This window comes from Helianthus annuus, chromosome 15, assembly GCF_002127325.2.
Source record: "Helianthus annuus cultivar XRQ/B chromosome 15, HanXRQr2.0-SUNRISE, whole genome shotgun sequence".
Taxonomy (NCBI): Eukaryota; Viridiplantae; Streptophyta; class Magnoliopsida; order Asterales; family Asteraceae; genus Helianthus; species Helianthus annuus.
The window spans coordinates 46,022,657-46,045,348 of NC_035447.2; the positions used below are offsets into that span (position 1 = coordinate 46,022,657).

Here is a 22,692-nt window from a genome sequence, read left to right on the forward strand (position 1 = left end):
AACGGGTCAAACCTTATCGGTTTTACCCCAAAATTCAGAATGTGTCTAGATTACCCATATTAAACAAGCATACAAGCTTGCCGGGTCAAAACCACATTCTAAAACGGTCTTCGCCCTGTCGTGCGTTTGAACCGTATCCTTCTTCAAAACTAACCGGTCTAAGCTTAGGCTTAATTAAAGACCCGTTAGTATTCTAATTGGCTATTTATACCATAATTTCAGATTAGAGCCTTCCGGTAAATTGTACCTACGCTTACTTAAGTGAATACGACTGAGTTATTATAATTCTTGCTACTTAAGACAGGAGCTAGCTCAGGTAAATACTCTTAACTTATTTTCCCTATTACGGGCTTGGGATACGGTAATATAAATACCGCATGGTCAGGTATGGGATTCAAAGACCAATAAGTCGGGAAATCCAAATAACCTGTTTTTAATTCGTATTGCTTGACTAAAACATTGGGGATTAATGCGACCGTGTCCTGGATATCCTTGACTCATTAAATGCAATGGCCACGACTTAAGCACGGGGTGTAGGCATACACCTGACAGATGCCATATGTTTATTAATTAATTATACCCAATAAGGGATTCCCAATAAGAGAATAGTGGTGTGTCGGTTAATCATGAACCGGCATAGAACCGGACCCCATATGTAGAGCAAGTTATGTAAAACTGATAACATGAAATATAGTTTGTCCCAAGTATAAAAGATTAATTTTGCCTCGGTGCATTTTAATCAAAGTGTCAAAATATTTTGTGCCTGGTGCACCTAAAGCAATTTTCATAGACATTTTCAAATGAGTCGGTTGAGTGTATTTACCAGTGAAAACTGACGTATTTTCAAAAGTCTAAGTGACAGGTACAAGGACATAATAGGCTGGAAGCTGCTCAGGACGTTAATAAGGAATCTTGCAAGTTCTAGGCGTCTAAAGTCTGTTGATCAATATTTATATTTTAAGATCCGCCTGTGGATCCATTACTTTCCGTTGTAATACTTGATATTACTTTATATTCGGATTGTAATATATTTACCTTTTGCTTCCGCTGTGCATTTATATATTGTGTTGCTTGACTATGATGATATCAACTACGTCATGATACTCCCCACCGGGCCCACCGGTGACACGTGGAAAGTCGGGGTGTGACATTTTGATCTTTATATTCCTTATATTTTCTTGGCTATAGAACAACACTCATGATTTAAAACTAATCTTTCATGTTTACAGGTAGAGGTGACGATTGCTTAAATAACACCAAATAACCAAGTTTTGGTTTGTTGTATAAAAAATGTGTCATGTTCAAGTTGACCTATTTAATCAAATAGGTTGACCACCAACCTGTTTTGACACGTTTAATGCATTCATTTAGGAACTTAATCAAGAAAATGTTAGTTAAACTTGTGACTGCGTTAGTTGTACTTTATCTTTAGTTTTGTTCGCCTTTTTGGCTTGTACCCTCGACAAATAAATGAATGGAATTATGACTTTTGTTTCTGAAACCACTGCTATTGTGACATGTCAGACCTTCCGGGTTGGGGTGGTACAACATCTTTTAACGGTTGCGGTTGTGATGGGTAATACGAGAACAAACTTCAATAAACGATACACCAATGTAAATGATAGGTGAATCTTTGTTGAAACCATTAACTCTACGAGATTTGATAAACCATCCAAGTTGGCAAATTCTGTATCCTTTTTCACATGATCAATGTAGGCCGCAAGTTGAACCGGAAGCCTTCTTTTACCGGTTTCATCGAAATCATATGGACACATCTCATCTAGTCTTTGTGTTTTTTGAATGTCAAACCCACCAACTTAAACAATTATTCAAACAATGCTTTATTTTTAGTTTTAATCACATAAAAAAAAAACAAAGTCTTCAAACAATAACTAATCTCTAAATCTTCCTATTTCCATAATCATCAAATCAAACAAAAAATAAAACAACATGGGCTTGGGGTGAAAAAAATAAAACCTTGGCGAACAAGGGTGATGGCTTGGCTGGGCGAGCAGGGGTGGTCGGATTTGGCGAGTAGGGCGGTGGCTTGGCTACAGGGCAATCATGACCAGAAGGGTTTGGGTGAGAATTGGGACGTAGGAACTGGAATATCAAAAGGTGCATATATTTTTTAGAGTAAACTGTCATTTTGGTCCCTGTGGTTTGGTCACTTTTGTCACTTTAGTCCAAAACTCAAACTTATTGCATCTGGGTCCCTGTGGTTTCAGTTTTATTGCCATTTTGGTCCAAAAATGAAATCAGATCGTATTTGTCTTATAAAATCCTGCAATTTTGTCATTTTCCTTAGAGGCAAATCAGGTCATATTTGTTTTATAAAATATGGTATTTATTTATAAAAAGAAATGATCATTTTGTCCCTGCGGAAAATGACAAAATAGCAGGATTTTATAAGACAAATATGACATGATTTCATTTTTGGACCAAAATGGTAATAAAACTGAAACCACAGGGACCCAGATGCAAAAAAGTTTGAGTTTTGGACTAAAGTGGCAAAAGTGACCAAACCACAGGGACCAAAATGACAGTTTACTCTATTTTTTAACTGAGTTTAAAAATATGGTGGGTTGGGCTAATGTAATGGACTTGGACTTGAACATGTTTAACTGGAAATTGGACAATGAATTTGGTTAATTCGTAATTTATATAAATCGGGTGGGGTTCGGCTATAAAGTCTATTTTTTCTACAAAGTGTACAAAGTCATAAAACACCACAATTTCAGCCATAAAACACACTCAAAACCCACGAATAACAAAGTGAAGATCACTAAAACACAATATCCAAACCCTATCAGTCCATAAAAACTTCAAACACACCATCGTAGAACTATGAATATAAAACACAACATGATAATCAATATAAAACACACTAATGTTACTCATTCGATAATCAAAGCCTTATCATCCAAAACACAACACAAAACCCACAAATATGGCGTTTTAGTAATCTCCACTTTGTTATTCGTGGGTTTTGAGTGTGTTTTATAGCTGAAATTGTAGTGTTTTATAACTTTGTATACTTTGTAGGAAAAATGGACTTTGTAGCCAACTCCCACCCTATATAAATCAAGTTGATTAACTAGTATTTATATTAACTTTTTAAAATATCTTTTCATAAAATTATAATATAATTTTTCTTAGGGGTCGGTTTCAAAAGTTTTAGGGGGACAGTTGCGGATGAAAAAAAAAATTGGGGGTGCGGTTGTGATTTTCGCCTATAATTAACATTTTTTCAGGGGCGCCCCCGCCACCCCCGGCGCCGAGGGTAGGTCCGTCCATGACCGTTGATTTGGGGGCCGATATGGGTTGCCGAAAGTCGCATGCGGATGCTGGGGATGCTGGTTGGGGTCTCAGTGGTTCCAGGAGGCGGTGTAGGTGGGTGGTTGATGTGATGATTGGTTGAATATTCCAATAAAATTTGGTTGAAATTCTTCATGTATTGGAAGAAATTCCTTTACACAGGAATTTGAGAGAATGAAATTCAATTCCACTTTCAATATGAGCTAAACACATTAAATACGAAATTAAATACTGATCAATTATTTACTAGATGTAGATTTTCGCATGAGGTATGGGCCGGAATTGCAGCCTGGTGCCACGTCCCTCCTGTGATCTTCTTCTCCATCCGGGATGTGCTCTCTTTCCACCATTCGATTACCGGATGTAAGAAGGTTAAACGCCTAGTCTACTCAGTTTTTCTTATTACTTGTTGGGCGGTTTGGAGAGCTCGGAATGAATGTATTTTTAACAGCAAGTCAGCAAGAAGCCTACAAAGCTGAGGATAATTGAGGAGGTGCAAACGCTCGGTTTCCTCTGGATCAAAAATAGTTCCAACTTCCAAGTCCTTTTCTTTGTTGGAGCGACAGTGGAGAGATTTCAGTTTTTGATTTGTATGTAGTGTGTTCTAGCGTCTTGCTAGCTCTTTTGTTGGTATGAAGTTTGCCTTTCAAAAAAACAAAAAAAAAAAAAATTAGTCATTTATTTATTTGGATCAACTAACATGCCATGAGCTAGAGGTGTACATTTTGGTTTTCCTTGCGAAAGTGGTTCTACATAAACCAGTTTATAGGAAAATAATTAAACCATATTCAAGTCTATTGAAGGTTGGGTTGAAACCAGTTCACTCCCAATCTGGTACCCAAATCCTACAAGTTGGGTATCGGTTTGGGTCAAAACGGTTTCACTAATGAAATATCAAATCAATATATACAAACCTACATGTTGGCACCAGTTTAGATCAAATTGATTTTTCATGTGGTACCAGACCGAGTCAAAAATCGGAATTGACCAAAGCAAAAAAGTGAAAATGAACATTTAAAACGTCAGGAATTAGGGACTTAACGGAAAACCATGCGTTTTAGAACACGTGTAACATCTAAGGTAGACGTTATAATTTTCCACTTGACGAACCGATAAAAATAAGATAGGTGACAATATTTTAAGACCTAGAGGCTACATATCCTCCGAGTTTGGGGTACATCTAATCCTAGCCGTTACTGTGAAACGGCTAGAAAGCAAAGATAAAGCTAGAGATAACGATTAGGCTAAGACTCTACTTCAAACTTCGAGACTACCTATCCTCTATCTTAGAAAATTGACATGTATTGAATGGGTGCAATGGTGGTTCCCATAACTACGGATCCGACTACACCTAGTCCTTTCCTCCACATGTCAACTTTTGCATACTCTCATTTTATGTAAAGCCGCTATCAATGTTTATTTTCGTTTTTCACGTGAGTCATGTATATTTTCGTTATTTCCCCACATTTTTTTTGAACAACCAAAGAAATTTTATTCCAACAAAACTAGCAAGAAGCTAGAAACAACACAACAAGACACATAAAAAACCCACACCAACCTCCACATAAGCCCTATGACACCGCCACACAAAAGCCACTCGACACCAACAATCCCCCACACTAACAAACCTAGAGAAAACCACACTCGACTCAAGGCGGATTTACCGAAGGAAACTGAACATCGGCTTCGAAGGGGCAGGAGTCGTAATCCCACCAACCTTTACACACGTTAGTTTAATAACTCCCTTTTTCTATCTGATTGTTGAGACGAAAAGGGCCAGGATCAATACGATATCGTTTTTTGATAGGTTCACACAAGTATTTTTTTTTGAAAGGTGTGAGTTATTTGCGAATGTCGGGAGGTCTAGCATACGTTGTCTTAACTGGGTCCGCGCTAGAGAGCTCCTCGCACAATAGATCCCTAATTTAAACCCCTCAATGAAAAACCCCTATCATCCAGACTCGAACCTAGAGAGAAAAACTCATCCGGACCCACTATAGGTAGAACTTAAATACCCGTGGCCGCACTAGCAATAGTTGTTCACACAAGTATCTATCTACTGGCGGCTGCTATATCTAAAAACCACCAAAAAGCAAAAGGCGCCATTTTTTTCTTTGTTGTACACCGTTGACTTTTCAGCTCCACCATTACCAGTGTAGAAACATGAAGGAATACGCAGGCATGGTAGCAGCACAAACAGCACAAGTGTTACTAATGATAGTGAGCAAATCCGCCATTGCAGCTGGAATGTCAAACTATTCATTCATCTTCTACTCCAACTTACTCGCTTCACTCGTTCTTCTTCCGCTTTCTCTCATCTTCCACAGGTTGTTATCTCTTCAAATTCCACTCGATGTGACACTATTATTGTGTGCTTAGTTAGTTATGATGTTTTCGTTGCAGATCTGTGAATCGTCCTGCAATTAGCACCATCGTTGTTTGTGGCTTCTTCCTTATTGGCATGTTAGGGTATGTGATTCGGAATCTATTTGTTGTTGTTGTTGTTGTTCAATGATTATAGTTTGAAATTTTGAAACCCTAGGTTTGTACTATTATTTTTGTCGTATTTGAATCTAGTTTGATTGAATTAGAGTGTGAATTTATGAATTGGAGACTATTATTTTCTACTTATGCACAAATTGTTAGGGTGTCATGGCTGTTAATTGAATAGAAAACTGATCATAAATGCAGTAGCTACTGCTGTTTGACTAGTGGTTGACCGGTTTGTGGCTGCTGTAGTTCAAAGCAGAAGCACACAAACACATAGAAGACGGGATCTTTACGTGGTTTGGTCTAAATTGACCTACGTCCACACGGCTACAACTTATTTTTTTGGATAGAGGGAAAACACATTACCACCACACCACGTCCCTTAAGGACCCCCGGCTGCAACTAGCGACTCAATATTATTACTAACTCTAAAAAACAAGCGGTGAATTCGGTTATTCTCATTTCTTGTTGGTGCATCTGGAAGGCGCGCAATGAAAAGCTTTTTAATCAGATGATTATATCCCCGTCAAAAATCATTGCAGAATAAAGTCAGTGTGGATAAAGAATGGGTCCAAGCTGAAAACGTTAGATTGGGCTAAGTGGTGTTCTTTTGAGGTCCGGTAGGTCATTATATAGCTGTTTTTTGGTGTTGGTTTGTTTCCAGTTTTGGTGCTGTGGGTCTGTATTTTGGAGTTTGTATTTGATTGGGCTAAATGGTGTTCTTTTTGAGGTCCGGTAGGTCATTATATAGCCCCTTGCTAGCCCCGTGTCTAGAATTAGGGTTAATAACTTGATTAACTTCCTAACCAAGATAATGTAAATATGGTAACCTGCCAAATTACTCTTTTGCGAATTGAACCAGGGTCGGCTGCCCTTTTGCTTTAGGCCAATGCATTGTTGGATTTAGAGTGTTAGTAGGGGGCGCAGAGCTTGGTTTTAAAAAGCGAGAGGCGCACAAAAGCGACAAGGTCTAAAATTGAGGCGCAAAGCGCAAAAGCGGTGGGCTTTTCATACCCGAGGCGAAAGATGTTTATATAATTTTTTTATATATCCCATACATATCCCATAGGTTTTTAGCTTCCTTTAACCAAAATATAGCTACAATAAGGCTTTTATACCATTTTAATTACATGTACAAGTCAAGAAAACCCAAGGTACAACATTTTTATGCTGTAAAACGCCTAAGTTACATGAGGCGCGCACCTCAGGCCAAAAAGCCCACAAAAAAACATAAAAAATGTGCCTTTTGGTCGCTTCCTGTAATTACACAAGGCAAGAAGCAAAAAAGCCCCAGGCCCTGCGCCTTGTTGCGCCTAGGGCACACTTTTTAAAACCAAGGCGCAGAGGCCCATAGATCTTCCATGGCCTTTTCCAATTTTAGCCCAAGTTGTAGAGCATTTGCTATGTAATTCATGGCCATATGCTGGACATAAGCCAAGGGCCTTCTGGTCAAATGGCATGGGGGGTGATGGTTAAGGCTTGGGATCTCTAGAGGTCTCAAGTTCGAAACGTGACTGACTCAAGGGGGTTTTCCCACAGTGGTGGGTTTCCTCCTTGATGGTGTTCCTTGGTGATTGGAGCGTCAAAATCAGTATGGATGGTTGACATCCCGTCTCAGGAAGACTCACTCGGGTATTGACTGTTCAAAAAAATATGCTGGAAATAAGGGATTAAGGGGCACCACATATTTGGTGAGGGGCAGGGGCACCACTATTAATAGAACAAATGGTAGTTTCTTTTTTTACTTCAAAAACTTGAAAGCTCTAACCTAAAACACACAATTTCCTTGTCTCAATTTAATAAAAAAGAAATAACACAACAGATAATATACATAACAAAATATGGGTAATCTGTTTTACTAGTTTACCATCAGTACTATTTTCTTGTGTTTATTTTTCTTTATTTACTTTTTTAACTAAGTTAAAATGACTATTAAATGAAATTGTTCTCTTACTCGACCCATTTTGGACCCGGCCCATATTTTGCCCCCCGTAACAAAAGTTTCTGCATTCGCCACTGCGCCGAAGCCTCCATACACACACCTAACACAAACAATTGATTACTTCACTAACCAATTGCATATGAACAAATTGCAATCTAGGCTAGTTGATTTTCAAAATTTCAGGCATTTGAAATTAAGAAATAGCCTGCAGTGATGATTGTATTGTTCTCTTTCTGCATATGCACAAATGTTTTAACTTCACATAGGCTCTTGATGGCATCGTCTACTGTGTTTCTATGCATAATGTGAAGTTTTCTGTACAACATAACACACTGACCGGTTAATGTCTGAAGTTTCTTGGCCCAGGTAACTGGTTATACGGGTATCTCATACTCCTCTGCCACTCTAGCAACAACATTGCTCAACCTCATACCGGGTTTTACTTTCATACTCGCCATCATATGCAGGTACGGCCTCCTCATGACACTGCTAAAATTATACCAAACGAACCGAACAAACACGAACAAGGTCTTGTTCGTGTTTCGTTCATTAAGGAATGAACATGTTCATGAGCGCAATAACCCCCCCCCCCCCCCCCCCAACATGTTCATGAGCGCTTACCGAACGAGATTTCTTGTTCGTTCATCAAAGAAATGAACATGTATATGAACACTTACCGAATGCAAACGAGCACAAACAAATGCTCATAAACATAAATGCACACAAACGAACGTTGTATATACATTTTAAAATAAAATCTGCGTTTTCATCAGAAAGATTGATTACAAAGAATCCACCAAAATAAATAAGTACTTAACATAATTATCCGAACATAGTTGACATATTTATCATAAACATAATTAACACGAAAATTAAGAAGTTTGTCAAGCTTTAACAGAAAATGAAATTGATATGGTCAAATAAGGGGTGTTAGCGGAGGCGTATAGTATAACCATAGTTATTAAAGGCGCTAAGCGCACTTAAGGCGCATAGGCCTCACCTGGGGCCTAGGCGCCAAGCGCAAAATAAGCGAGGGCCTGTGAAAAATTAAGCGCATAATGAAAAAAAAATAAAAAATATATTATGTATTAGAAAAAGAATACTATTCTTCAAATAAAATTAAAAAAAATCTATAATATAACACTTTATATCATCTATTTAGTACCAAAAGTTCTAAAATATTAGTGTATTAGTGTAGACAAGTAGTTTTCCTTAGATAAAAGTAGAAATCTGGCTAGAATCTTGTCGGAATTTAGAGAACTTGGCCAGAATGTGTGCCTGAACCATCAACTCGAGAATTAAAGCGCAATTTCCTCGACTTAAAGCGCAACTGCCTTGCCTCGCTTGAAAAATGGGCCTAGGCGCAAGAGGCGATGGCTTTTAACAACTATGAGTATAACTATGGTTTCAGATGTTTAAAAACTAAAACTAATAGATAAAAATATAACATTAAAAAACCTTTAAATGAATGAACATAAACGAGCGAAAATAAATGAACACATTACGAACGTTCACACACATAAACGAACGAAAGCAGCCCCTGTTTGTGTTTCTTTGTTTAACTTATCAAATGAAATTTCTTGTTTGTGTTTGTTCATTTATTAAACAAACGAACATAAATGAACTTCCCGCCGAACGGTTCACGAACTGTTCGCTGAACGTTTAGTTCGTTTACAACCCTACATGCAATTCTTAAAAACTAGTTTAAATTGGTTTAACCTGGTGGTTTTAGGATGGAAACATTCCAACTTGGAAGCTCAGCCACACGGGCAAAATTCATTGGCACTGTAGTCTCGGTTGCAGGAGCTATAATGGTGACTCTTTATAAAGGCCCCGCGATCCTATCATCTCCGCTAAAATCAGAAATCGTAAAGAATTTAAGCGGGCAACCATCAAACTGGGTGCTTGGAGGAATCTTTTTAGCAATTGACGCCGCCTTTTCTTCTGCGTATATCATTGCACAGGTAATATGGTACCGCGATAGCTGATAATCATTTGCATATTAGCATATTCTAGTAACTCTTTGTTTTTTTTTCTAAGACAAATGCCATTTTCGTCCTAGAGGTTTGGCCAGTTTTATGACTTTCGTCCAAAGGTTTGTTTTTTCTCATCTAGATCCAAAAGGTTTGAAATCTTGCCATTTTCATCTGTTAAGTCAGAGGTATTTCCGTCTTTTTTGTTAACTTAAAGGGCAATTCAGTTTTTTGAATACTTGTACATTATGCTAAATGGTTGTACATAAAGTGAAAAAGACCAAATTGCCCATTAAGTTAACAAAAAAGACGGAAATACCCCTGACTTACCGGAGAAAATGGCAAGATTTCAAACCTTTTGGATCCAGATGCGGAAAAACAAACATTTAGACGAAAGTCGCAAAATTGGTCAAACCTCAGGGACGAGAATGGCATTTTAATCTTTTTATAATGTTTTCAGGCATTCGTCCTTAAGAAATACCCTGCGGAGATGATTGTAATGTTTGCATACTGCTTTGTCTGCACCATTTTATCTGGTTTAACTTCTTTGATTGTCGAAGATGACTTGAGTAGTTATAGTTTACAACCTAAGAAGAGGCTGTTCTCTATCCTCTACTCAGTAAGTAGATATGTTCGATGTCATAATCTTAGTGGACTTGGAGAGTTGTTACTTGTTTGTATTGATGTGTTGTTCGCGGAAAAATATAGGGAATTTTCGGGTCTGCTTTTCAAGTCACGGTTCAAGCATGGTGTGTACGAAGGAAGGGCCCGTTTTTTGTTGCTATGTTTCATCCGGTGGGAATTGTGATTTCAACTTTGATTGGTGTTATCTTCTTAGGTGACGGTTTCTATCTTGGAAGGTGAAGATGCTTTTGTTTGCCTTTATTCCACATCACTTCAGTAATTTGAAAATTGAAACCCTGTGTTATATTTGTGTGTAGTTTGATGGGATCGATTGTTGTAGTAATCGGGTTTTATAGTGTGATGTGGGGAAAAGCCAAAGATGAAAAGATTGTGGCGGTTTTAAAGACAGAGGATGAACAGGCCCCTCTCGTTCAAGACGTCGAGGAGCAGATGACACTTTCCTCGTCATAAAGCTTGATGTTTGAGGGTGATTATATCAAATGGGAAAAGAAAAGAAAAGAAATCTCATTCTTTCAAAAATGCTACTGTATTAAACTGGAGATCATATACAGGTATCCTTCTTTAATAACATATTAAGTTATGTAGATATGTTTTCTAGGTTATCCTATTGTATAGTTATGTTCGACCCGTAGTAAGTTTGTCATTATCCAAACGGGTCTTAGAGTTTTAGGCTGTTGCCTGTTGGTCTGTTTATTCCGTATTGTATCTCATTGTATGACGCATATATATACAATCATTTATTATATCAGGCTACATACCTCTTTTTTTTCTCTTAAGTATCTCTTCCCTCTCTCTCTGGTGGCATCCACCTCTTCGCCACCGTCTCTCTCTAAAAATACTGCAGTTTTTCCCTTTTCAGATCTACACGTGTACAGGCCGAATTACACGACACCACCACCTGCCTGTGTTTGAATACCTCCCAGACAACCCCTCAAAATTTCTTCTATTGGGAGAAGTGTATATGGTAAATGTTATGAGAACAAAACGTGTGATGTCATGTTAAACGGGTCGTGTCTGGCACAATTATTGAACACAGACACGGCAAGTTTAACTAAAGGTGTCATTTACTTAAACACTAACAAGAACATGCTCAATAAATGGTTTACACGACATGACACTTAACTGGATTAAATTTAACCAATTCAATAACACGAATGGCATGACACATCACATTTAATATGATTATTGACATGACTCGTTTAACTTGGTTGCTAAATATTAAGACTTAGCTAAGTAACTAAAATAAAACCTACCAAAATTTACAATTCGATTCTTTTAGCAAGGAGATGCGGCTAGGGTTAGATAGTTTGAGTAGTATATTTAAGCATTTATAAAACTATAAACTACGTTGTTATGAAGACCGTGTCTTAATTTTGTCGTGTCGACCTCTTAACCCTTTTAACACAATTACATAAATGGTTTATGCGTGTTAAGAACGGGTTGAACCCTTTTAGGCATGTGTTTAACTGTGACATTAACGTGTCGATTTGTTTGTGACCCTGACCCGTTTATTCCAGACCCAAATCCATTTAACTTCGTGTTGGATCATGTCATGTTAGTGGGGTGTTTCATAAATGGTCATCTCTAATTTTCACAAGGCTTTCTCCTCCCTCCTGAAATAGGAAAATTGTAGTAACAAAAGTAAAAATTAGGAATTCAGTGTTAAATAGATGCTGAAGTGTTTGTTTTAACAAACTAACACATTTGGTGATGGTTGGCTGCTAGCATTAATGCAAGTTTCTAGTGATCGTATGGTTAATACTGATCGCATAGCTCCTACCGACGGACCAGTGATCCATTTCCACTAATGAAACCGTTCATATTAACGAACCATTTTCTACTGATGTTTCTACTAACCACTGATCAGAAGCAAGTTTCATGGCTTTCAACTACATTAATCAAATATTCACACAAGTGACAAGACCCATGCCATGAGTACTGAGGAGTGTTCACTATTAGACCATGTGTAGTGGTGAACAAACATAATGCCCCCACCATGGGGCATTATCCGACACGTGGCATCCTAGTCATCGTTGGGCATTATAGCAAAAGTGGCGTAGTGGGGCCTTATCCAATAACGCCCCTTCCAATTAGAAAAAAAACAAACAAAATGGGCATGTCCCTGTGCATATTTCGGTCACTGTGCATATTATTTTTTTATTGCAAAAGTAGGGTTATATCAAAGTTGTCAGAGGCATAAAGCAATTTGATTGGTGGGTCAAAAGGTGGTACAAACCAATTTGAGCGTTTTAAATAAAACGCCACCAACAAAACTTTTCAAAAATAACGCCGGCTAACGCCGGGTGTAGTGGGGGTAGGGGCGTTTTGGGGCGTTTTTTTTTTCAATTTTTTTTAAAAATCACGCCCCACTACGGGTGGTCTTATAATCGAACTCGAAATTCGAATTCCAATTTTAAATTCGGTTTTCAAATTTTAGCATTCGATGTGAATTTAGATTTCGAATTATTTTTATTTTATTTATATATATTTTACCAATATGGGTTTTTTAAATTGAACCGTATCTTTTCTTTTTACTGTTACGAATTGGGAATCAAATCAAATTTTGAATTTGGTCCAAAGTAGAATCCGCTGTATCAAATCGAATTTGAAATTCGAATAACCTGAATTGATAAACTCGAGTAACTTGAAATTTAAGCGGTTGAATACCGAGATTACTAAGTGTTGGCCTTTTAAACTTGAGGTTAATTGGCGCTGAAATTCCACTTAGTCTTGAACGAGCGTGCACTTCACTTGTGATTTCCCTTTGACGACAAAGAAATTCAGCAGTTAGCCTCTTGAATCCAACTCGGCGTATGAAGCTCAAGCTCGGTTACTCTTGGCTTGACTCGTACTAATTTCGAGTAGCACATGGTTACTTCGACTATGCAAACATGAAATGAATAAAATAAAGAAAAACTGTGAATGATTGCATAAATAATTATACATCATGGGCCCCTTCTATCTCTTATGGGATGGGACAATGAATGTTTAAATAATTATACCATTAAACTATTCTTGAAATCAACCTTAAATAATTGAATTTTTTAATATCATATTCTCATGTAACTAGAATATCATGTTGTTACTTAAATCAGAATTTTTATTTAATCCAAAAGATTGCGTACATAACTCCAACTTGTTTTTATATTGAGTTAAATGTGATTTTAGTCCCTGTGGTTTGAACCATTTTGTCAGTTTAGTCCAAAGGTTTTAATTTTTGCCTGCAGGTCCAAAAATGTTTCATCGTTGCCATTTTAGTCCACTTGGTTAAATTCATCCATTTTTTCTGTTAACGAGAAGGGCAATTTGGTCATTTTATATGGCAAAATTGCCCTTCTAGTTAACAGAATAGAAAGGCAATTTGGCCATATAAAATGACCGAATTGCCCTTCTCGTTAACAGAAAAAATGGATGAAGTTAACCAAGTGAACTAAAATGGCAACGGTGAAACCTTTTTGGACCCACAAACGAAAAATGAAACCTTTGGACTAAACTGGCAAAATGACCCAAATCACAAGGACTAAAATGACATTTAACTCTTTTATATTTTATATATGTTTTGTAAATCTTTTTTCACTTTCCCCAAAATCTATACTAAAAGACTTAAGCAATTGTTAGTTTCGTGAAAAGTAATGAAATTGGAATTTAAGGAATTTGAAACCCTATAAGACGATGGGGTGTAGAATCGAAACACAGTCGGGGAGTCTAGGTGGAGGGGGTTCCGATCGGGAACATATATACATTGTTTCAATATGTATCTAGTAAGAAGAAGGTGAACTAACAATTTGGATTCAATTCCAATTCTTTCTTCTGTTTAAACGAACAATTGATATATTCCAGTTCCACTTTCGATACGTAAGGGTACTCGGGGCACCTGCGGTGACCCCGGTACCGATTAGGGGAGGTGGCGCCAACATCTCGGTGAGGTAGAGAGAGGGACCAAAATCGGTGGGAGTTCACCGAAGAGAGGGAGGAGAGAGGGAAGAGTTGGACCAATGAGAAATTTCCTTTTTTTTTTAATAAAAAACCAAGTCACCTAAGAGGGGAGTGCCGCCATCAATTTAGGGTGTTAGGGGAGTTTAAGAGGGGAGTTGACGTGGCACACGAGGATTGGTTATGCGTAAGAGAGGGGACTCCCCTCTTAGGGGAGTGCCCCTTAGAGCATTCACATCCATTCCACTATATTTTCACCCTAAATTACACTAAAAAACACTACATTTTCTCTCTCCTTTCCAATTAAATAATATTTTTTATACCTTTATCATTACCTTTTTTCTCTCTGCTTCACTCACAATCACTTTCAAAATATATTAAAAAATTATAGGGGGTGAACAGTGTCCTCCCAAATATACAGATGAACAGTAACATTTTCTCTCTCCTCCACTCACAACCACTTTTTATATTCTTTACATTATAAAAACTTCACACACACAATTTGATGGATTGAATGTGAATGCTCTTACACCCTAAAACCAAACGCTACTTAAATTTTATTATATTTGCAGAAGAATGGACCAATCCCTTATCGTGTCACACCAAACCAATGGTGATGAGTCTGCTCCCGTTTATATGCATCGGTCCGTTTTCCAAGGGTCCAAACACGAATCTTTGTCCTGAACAACCAGTACATGTTATCCTCGTTCACGCGCCTCAATACATGTGATTACAAAATCTCTTCAGTATTATTATTCACCCCTTCAGCTATCTCATACGACACTCATGAATCTTGCATCAATACTATCTTTCTTCACAGCAGCAAGAAACCATCAAAAGATATTCTTTCTGGATTATAGTTGGGTGGTCTGTTTTTTTTTTTTTGGGATTAATTGTTTTCAAGTTTTAAGGATTTCAATTTAACATTTTTCATGTTTTTTTGGGGGGGGGGTTTTGAGTGAATTTGGTTCAGTCTTTAAAGGGTTGGTTCAGTAGTGTTTCAAGTTCATTAAAGTTTGGTGCTTTTTCTTTATATAGTCGTCATAAGTGGATTCTTTCAAGATTCCCAACTTGATTCTTAAGTGGATTGGGTGCCTTTATCTACATGGGTTCTAAAAAGTTTCAAGATTCCAAAAGTTGATGCTTTGAGTCAAAAATTTTAAATTAGGGTTATTGGGTATTGTTAATTTTGTTGAAGAAATTAGGGATGGATGATGATGGTATAGAAGAGGTTAGTAGCATTAGTGCTAGATTGTTGAGGAGGAGGGGGAGCGGCGGTGGTGATTCGAGTTCGCGATGGGTCGATGGTAGCGAAGTGGACTCAGAATCACCACCATGGTCATTACTTAATGAAGATGAAAATAGAAGTGAAGGGTATGGATATGCTAGAAGAAGGTTGGTCAAAAAAGCCAAGAGAGTTGACTCTTTTGATGTTGAAGCCATGGCTATCTCTGGCTCCCATGGTCACCATAACAAGGTTAGCTACTTTAGCTCTATCGTCACACATATTTTTTTTTTAAATTTGGTTGTTATTTGCTAATTAATAATTGTGGGTCAATGTAGTTTGCTGAATTGGTTATCTATATATGTATGTAATTGCATTATGCGGTTTTCCAATATGGATGTAACATTGCGGTTCTTGTTGGATAACTAAGTTGAAATGCATTTGAGAATAACCTCATCGTATCCACGCAACATCGTATCAATGCCGGGTTAAAATACATGTTGGACCGACGTAGGTTACTCTTTTATGCACTTAGTCGTTAAAGATATGACCAATAATCGTCTTTTATGCACCTTCAATACCACGCGAAGGCCACGGGCCCAACGCAAGTTGTGTTTTATTTTATCCCATTGTTCAGCAGGGTATTGGTGGTATTCTGTTAGTTTTCCGGTGACGGGTTCTAACAGTTATAAAAAAACATATTGGTAACGCCACCTTTTTTTCTTTAAAAATATCAGGATCCATCGATCTGGCAAACTCTTGGATTGGCTTTTCAGACACTTGGAGTTGTATATGGCGATATGGGGACAAGTCCTTTGTATGTGTTTACCGACGTTTTCAGCAAGATCCAAATCGAGTCAGACGTTGATGTGTTGGGCGCTTTATCACTCGTTATATACACCATTGCTCTCGTACCTTTAGCAAAATACGTTTTTATCGTGCTAAAAGCAAACGACAATGGTGAAGGTAACAATTAGATTTACAATAATACAATGCACGTTGACTTTGTAAGAACTTGGTTTGACTTTGACCCTTTTGAAGATAGATAATTTTGTTGCTGATACATGATCTAATGTTGCAGGAGGAACATTTGCGTTGTATTCATTGATCTGCAGATATGCAAAAATCAATCTTCTACCAAATCGCCAACAAGCCGATGAACGTATATCGAGTTATCGGCTGAAACTGCCGACTCCAGAACTTGAAAGGGCTCTGAAAATCAAAGAAAAATTAGAACACAATTCTTTTTATAAAACTCTGCTTTTGTTACTCGTTCTAATGGGAACTTCTATGATCATCGGCGACGGTATTCTGACCCCTGCTATATCAGGTAAGTGGTTGACTTTGACTAAATCGATTTTGCTTATCTATATCTATACTGTATAATAAAAGAAAACAATGGGGGACACGTGTCATCCATCGGAGGCATCCGCTTTTTGGTTTTCCCGCCTCTCTGTCCTACTCAATTAAAGATAGTTGTTATATCATCAACCAAATAAATTTAATATGAAACTAATTATTATTTTTTGAATAAACTTATGTATTTTACTTAAAAACTTCACCGAGTTTAAAATTCTGTTGGTTAAAATGTTAAAACAAAGGATAATGATGACAATTGTTTTTGGGTGATTTCTATAAATTTTCATATATTTAATGTGATTGAATGGTAAGAATGGTAAAAGTAAAATATGTTAAATAATAATAATAATAATAATAATAATAATAATAATAATAATAATAATAATAATGATAATAATAATAATAATAATAATAATGATAATAATAATAATAACATAGGTGGCATTAAAAAATCAAAGTTAATAGTTAATACCCAGCCGAAAGAAATAATATTTTAAAAATTAACTTAACAAAATTTATAACTGTCACGTCAATGTTCATTTTTTAAATACATATCTTGATAACTGTACATGTTAACAAATTACATTATATTTGTTCTATTAGTATACACAGATTTATTCAACCGTACAATGCATATGTTTTTTTTTAAAACAAACATTTTATATTATATAAATTTGCATTTATACAATTATATTTACTCTGATGTTATTGCAGTCATGTCTGCTGTGAGTGGTTTGGAAGGTAAAATACAAGGATTCGGCACAGGTAGGTGAACGGGACAACTAGTGATTACCGTTGACTGTTGAAAGTCAAATCTGTTGACGTTTGACTTGTGTTTTGCAGGTGCTTTAGTAACTGTATCAGTTGTCATTCTTGTGGGATTGTTTGGCATACAGAGGTTTGGAACCAGTAAAGTGGGGATGACATTTGCTCCTTGTCTTGCTTTGTGGTTCTTTAGTCTCGGGTCTATCGGATTATACAACCTTATTAAATATAATGTATCTGTCGTGAAGGCGATTAATCCTCTGTATATATATTTGTTCTTTAAAAAGAATTCTTTCAAGGCGTGGTCGTCTCTTGGTGGTTGTGTTTTATGCATTACTGGTTAGTTTATTCGTCTACATCTTGTGGTAAAGTTACGATCTTTTTTCTTCTTGGTACTCTATTAACGTGATTATGTGGCCGTTTCATTTCAGGAGCTGAAGCGATGTTTGCGGATTTGGGCCATTTCTCTGTACCATCCATACAGGTTCGTCTTTGTTAACATAAATAGTAACTGTGGAAAAAATGGGCTTGATGAGGCGGGATGGGTAATGGGTCAAAAGCTGTAGTTTTTAAAATGGGTCAATCAAACAGGGTTGGGCTGACCCATATACATTTCTCTGTTCGAGATTTTATAAGCGACTCCTTTAAAATTCTTTTTTCTTGAAATTTACAGGTTTAGTTATATTAAAATTTATGATTTTTAATATCTTACCTGTTTGACCCGTTAGAGGCAAAGTATAACCCAAAACATATCTTTAAATATCACCCTTTCAAACGGTTTCCATTTTAAGTTTTTAATGGGTCAAATGGGTAACGTTCAATCCGTTTCCATTTTAACCATATCTAAGTACAAACGGGTCAACTTTTTAAAATTTACCCATTTGACCCGTTTGCCATAATGGGTATCGTTCAACCAGTTCCCATTTTAACCAATTCTAAATACAAACGAATAAACTTTTTAAATAGAGTAAAGTACACGGATGATCCCTGTGGTTTACCAAAATTTTGGATTTGGTCCCTAGCTTTTTAAAAGTACACAAATAGTCCTTGTGGTTTGCACTTTGTAATGCATTTAGTCCCTAGCTTTTTCTAAAAGTACATGGATGGTCCCTGTGGTTTGCAATTTGTAACGCATTTAGTCCCTAACTTGGACATGCTAAAACCTTTAGATTTGCTAGTTGGGAACTAAACGTCTTACAAATGCAAACCACAGGGACTATCCGTGTACTTTTAGAAAGCTAGGGACCAAATCCAAAATTTTGATAAACCACAGGGACCATCCGTGTACGTTACTCTTTCAAATATTAGCTGCCTGATAAGTAATAATCTGTATAGTAGTTGTATCTAAGTTCACTTGTTCATGATCATATCTTCATGTTGTAGATTGCTTTCTCGTTCGTTGTGTTCCCATGTCTTCTCTTGGCTTACATGGGTCAAGCTGCATATCTTACGACACACACTGATTCCGCAAGTAGAATATTCTACGATTCCATTCCCGGTAATACTTCTATCAACCGTTTAATTAAAAAAACCGTTACGCCATTGTAGTTACTAATCATTTGAGTCTTTGCTGTTGTGTATCAATATGAAAAGATGGGCTCTTTTGGCCCGTTTTCGTGATAGCCACATTTGCTGCTATAATTGCTAGTCAAGCTATGATATCGGCTTCTTTCTCATGCATCAAACAATCCATGGCGCTCGGATGCTTCCCGAGATTAAAAATCATTCACACATCGAGAAAATTCATGGGTCAAATTTACATCCCTGTCATTAACTGGTTTTTGATGATCATGTGTGTTCTCGTTGTAGCCACTTTTCAAAGCACAACAGACATTGCCAACGCATACGGTTCGGCTTCTTCACAATCTTTCTAACTAGCGGTGTGTTCACGGTCCGGTTCGGCCAGTTTTCAGTAAAGTTTCCGGGCTATATGGTCGTTAAAACTGAACGGTGAACCTGACCGTACATATTTCAAACTGGTCAAATCGGTTGACTTTCTTCGGTTTGGTCTAAAAATGTTGTTCTTTTTGCAGGCATAGCAGAAGTTGGTGTAATGATGGTTAGTACAACATTAGTAACTCTTGTCATGCTTCTAATATGGCAAACAAACATATACTTAGCATTCGGTTTTCTCATCTTTTTCGGATCGATCGAGCTGTTATACATGTCCGCAGTTCTGTCGAAAATCACCGAGGGCGGTTGGCTTCCGCTCGTGTTCGCTTCATTCTTTCTTTGTGTCATGTACATTTGGAACTATGGGAGTGTACTAAAATACCAAAGTGAAGTCCATAATAAAATCTCAATGGACTTCATGAACGACCTCGGCTCAACCTTGGGAACTGTTCGGGTCCCAGGAATCGGGCTGCTCTACAATGAGTTAGTCCATGGTGTCCCCTCGGTTTTGGGCCGGTTCCTACTAGACCTGCCCGCGATCCACTCGACACTCGTGTTTGTATGCATTAAATATGTCCCGGTCCCGGTGGTTGCTCAAGAAGAACGGTTTCTTTTCCGACGGATCTGCCCGAAAGACTACCATATGTTTCAATGTGTAGCAAGATATGGGTACAAGGTAATACATATAGCATGTAATTTAGGGTAGGGGTGTGCATGGATCGGTTTTGGCCCAAAACCATAACCATAACCGAGATGTCGGTTAATGGATAATCATAACCATAGCTGCTCGTTTATGGCGTTTTCGGTTATTCGGTTTTGAAGCTTATAGCGGGTCGGTTATGGGTCGGTTAACCGTGAATTTTAGCCTAGCTCAAAACAATATAGTTATGCATTAAATGGGTCTGAAAATTCGGGCTTGAAAATCTTGACCATAGAATAAATTGTTATTACGTATTTCTATGTTAGTATATTATATAGCATTAAAAATACATGTAGTCTAAAATATTAACACCAATTATCACCGAATATTTAAATAAAATGATATGATATAATCCATAAATTCAAACAAATGTTCAACAAAAAACATCAAATATTGAAAAACTGGTGAAAATCCTAAAATCCAACAAAGATTATACTACATGTTGGTTCAGTTCGGTTATGGTGGGTATGGAAGAGTTGATAACCATAACCGACCTGCTACTTTCGGTTTTCAGAGAAAACCATTAACCGACCCATCGGTTTTTTATTTGGTTCGGTTTTGTCGGTTAATTTGGTTATGAGTCAGTTAATTCGGTTTTCTGTTGTCTGCACACCCCTAATTTAGGGTTTAGCCCATATGGGTAATTAAGCCCATTAGAGTTTAGATTACCATTAGTCATTTATATATAGTTGATTAATAATACACAATACTTTACGGGTTTTCGTTATTCTATACAAGGATGTCCGGAAAGAAGATCACCACGCTTTTGAGCAGCTTCTGGTCGAAAGTTTGGAGAAATTCATGAGAAAAGAAGCTCTAGATCTGGCGTTGGAGAGCGAAATAAACGATGCAGAATTCGAGAGTGTTTCGGTGGGTCAACGAAGCAATTCGGGTGAGCTTAGCGTGCCGTTGATACAACCGGATGGGCCTAGTGATCCAGTGCTGCCATCGAGTGTGATGGGTGGCATAGATGATGATCCGAGCTTAGAGTACGAGCTTTCAGCTCTTAGAGAAGCTACTGAATGTGGGTTCACGTATTTGCTTGGACATGGTGATGTTAGAGCTAAAAAGGACTCGTTTTTCTTGAAGAAACTTGTGATTAATTACTTTTATTCGTTCTTGAGGAACAACTGCAGGGGCGGGGCTGCAACGATGAAGGTTCCGCACATGAATATCATACAGGTCGGGATGACGTATATGGTATGATATGATATGATATCAACCGTATTCGTTTATCTTTGTTGAATTTGTTATTCTAATAAGGTAATCTGTTTGTAAATGAAACTGGTGGTGGTGGTTATATTCAAAATGGTTATTATAAGTAGTTTTGAGTTGATGCCTTTAGAAGTTCCTAAAATTTGATTATGTGGTAATCAAATTCATGAGAATTTAGATATTAGATTTCCTTTCCTTATTCAGTCTTTGAGCCCAAGACAATTGGGTAAAAAACCCGGCCCAAGTAATGATCAACAGACACACATTTCTCATAATTTTCTTATATGTGGCCTACAACCAGTTCACCACTTATTACAAACCCAATGTAAGAAACACATATCAATCTTAGAACAGAAACTCAAAATACATCCGTAAAATCTGGCCCGCTACGGTTTGTTGCTGACCGTTGACTTTTTGACCAGAAGCCGGGAAATTACATTTAACTTCTGTATTCTAGTTGTACCCACATTACTCACAACTTAAAGGGGACTCCTAGATATAATTTGTAACCCATGTTACTCAAAATGCATTATTGCCACTTAAAGTGGACACCTAAATATAAATATATAATAATGATGATAATGAACAATTGTAATCAAGTGCTTGATGAAGCAAGTTACCAACAGTCAGTAAAGCAAGGTATTCACTTGCATAATGCATGTTGTGCTTGGTTTGTATTGCTGCTCACTATGTAAATGATGAATATTGATGCGCTAAGTTGAATAACAAAGATGTGTTGAAGTGCAAATCAGTAAACTTCCATCGTGACGTATGAAGCTGAAGCTCCTTTCAAAAAAAAAAAAAAAAAAAAAAAAACTGATCCATGTTATTGTTTTTCTGTCTTCTGTTACACTATGGAAAGCGGATGAGGTGGGGCCCGGTAGCAATCGGGATTTTTAGTTAAAGAAGGAAAAAATTCTGATGGATGCAATTGTGGGTAACCAACTTTTGTCACATTTAGAAGGAGCTAATTAAGTGGTTTGAAATGGTTTTTGGTTGTCTTGATTGTCATTTTGGAATCCTTATTTGTTGTAACAAATTCCAGTTGTCTTTGTCCATGTGAAACAAGGTGTAGTTTGTATGCAACTTGTGTTTCACACAAATGTTTACACAGTTGTTAACACACAAATAATGTTCAAGTGATGTCCACCCACGTATGCGTATGCGCACACATAAAACATACCCATGAGAATTAATATGAACAGTTCATTTTCTAATCTTGAAAAATTAAATA

The 22,692-nt window shown here is 37.2% G+C and overlaps 2 protein-coding genes across 2 annotated transcripts; both read left to right on the forward strand.

Moving 5' to 3' along the window:
- Positions 1-5,361: 5,361 nt before the first annotated feature.
- Positions 5,362-11,138, forward strand: LOC110911396 (WAT1-related protein At5g40230). The gene is made up of 7 exons (XM_022156003.2): positions 5,362-5,645; positions 5,722-5,787; positions 8,104-8,217; positions 9,483-9,714; positions 10,184-10,342; positions 10,432-10,583; positions 10,665-11,138. Exons 1-7 carry the CDS (start codon positions 5,482-5,484, stop codon positions 10,816-10,818), a joined length of 1,041 nt encoding a protein of 346 aa, XP_022011695.1. The 5' UTR covers positions 5,362-5,481; the 3' UTR covers positions 10,819-11,138.
- A 3,745-nt stretch (positions 11,139-14,883) lies between these two features.
- Positions 14,884-21,579, forward strand: LOC110911397 (putative potassium transporter 12). Its single transcript, XM_022156004.2, has 10 exons — positions 14,884-15,778; positions 16,264-16,492; positions 16,608-16,856; positions 17,600-17,650; positions 17,729-17,989; positions 18,082-18,134; positions 19,034-19,148; positions 19,244-19,498; positions 19,684-20,219; positions 20,982-21,579. Exons 1-10 carry the CDS (start codon positions 15,509-15,511, stop codon positions 21,447-21,449), a joined length of 2,487 nt encoding a protein of 828 aa, XP_022011696.1. The 5' UTR covers positions 14,884-15,508; the 3' UTR covers positions 21,450-21,579.
- The last annotated feature ends 1,113 nt before the right edge of the window (positions 21,580-22,692 follow it).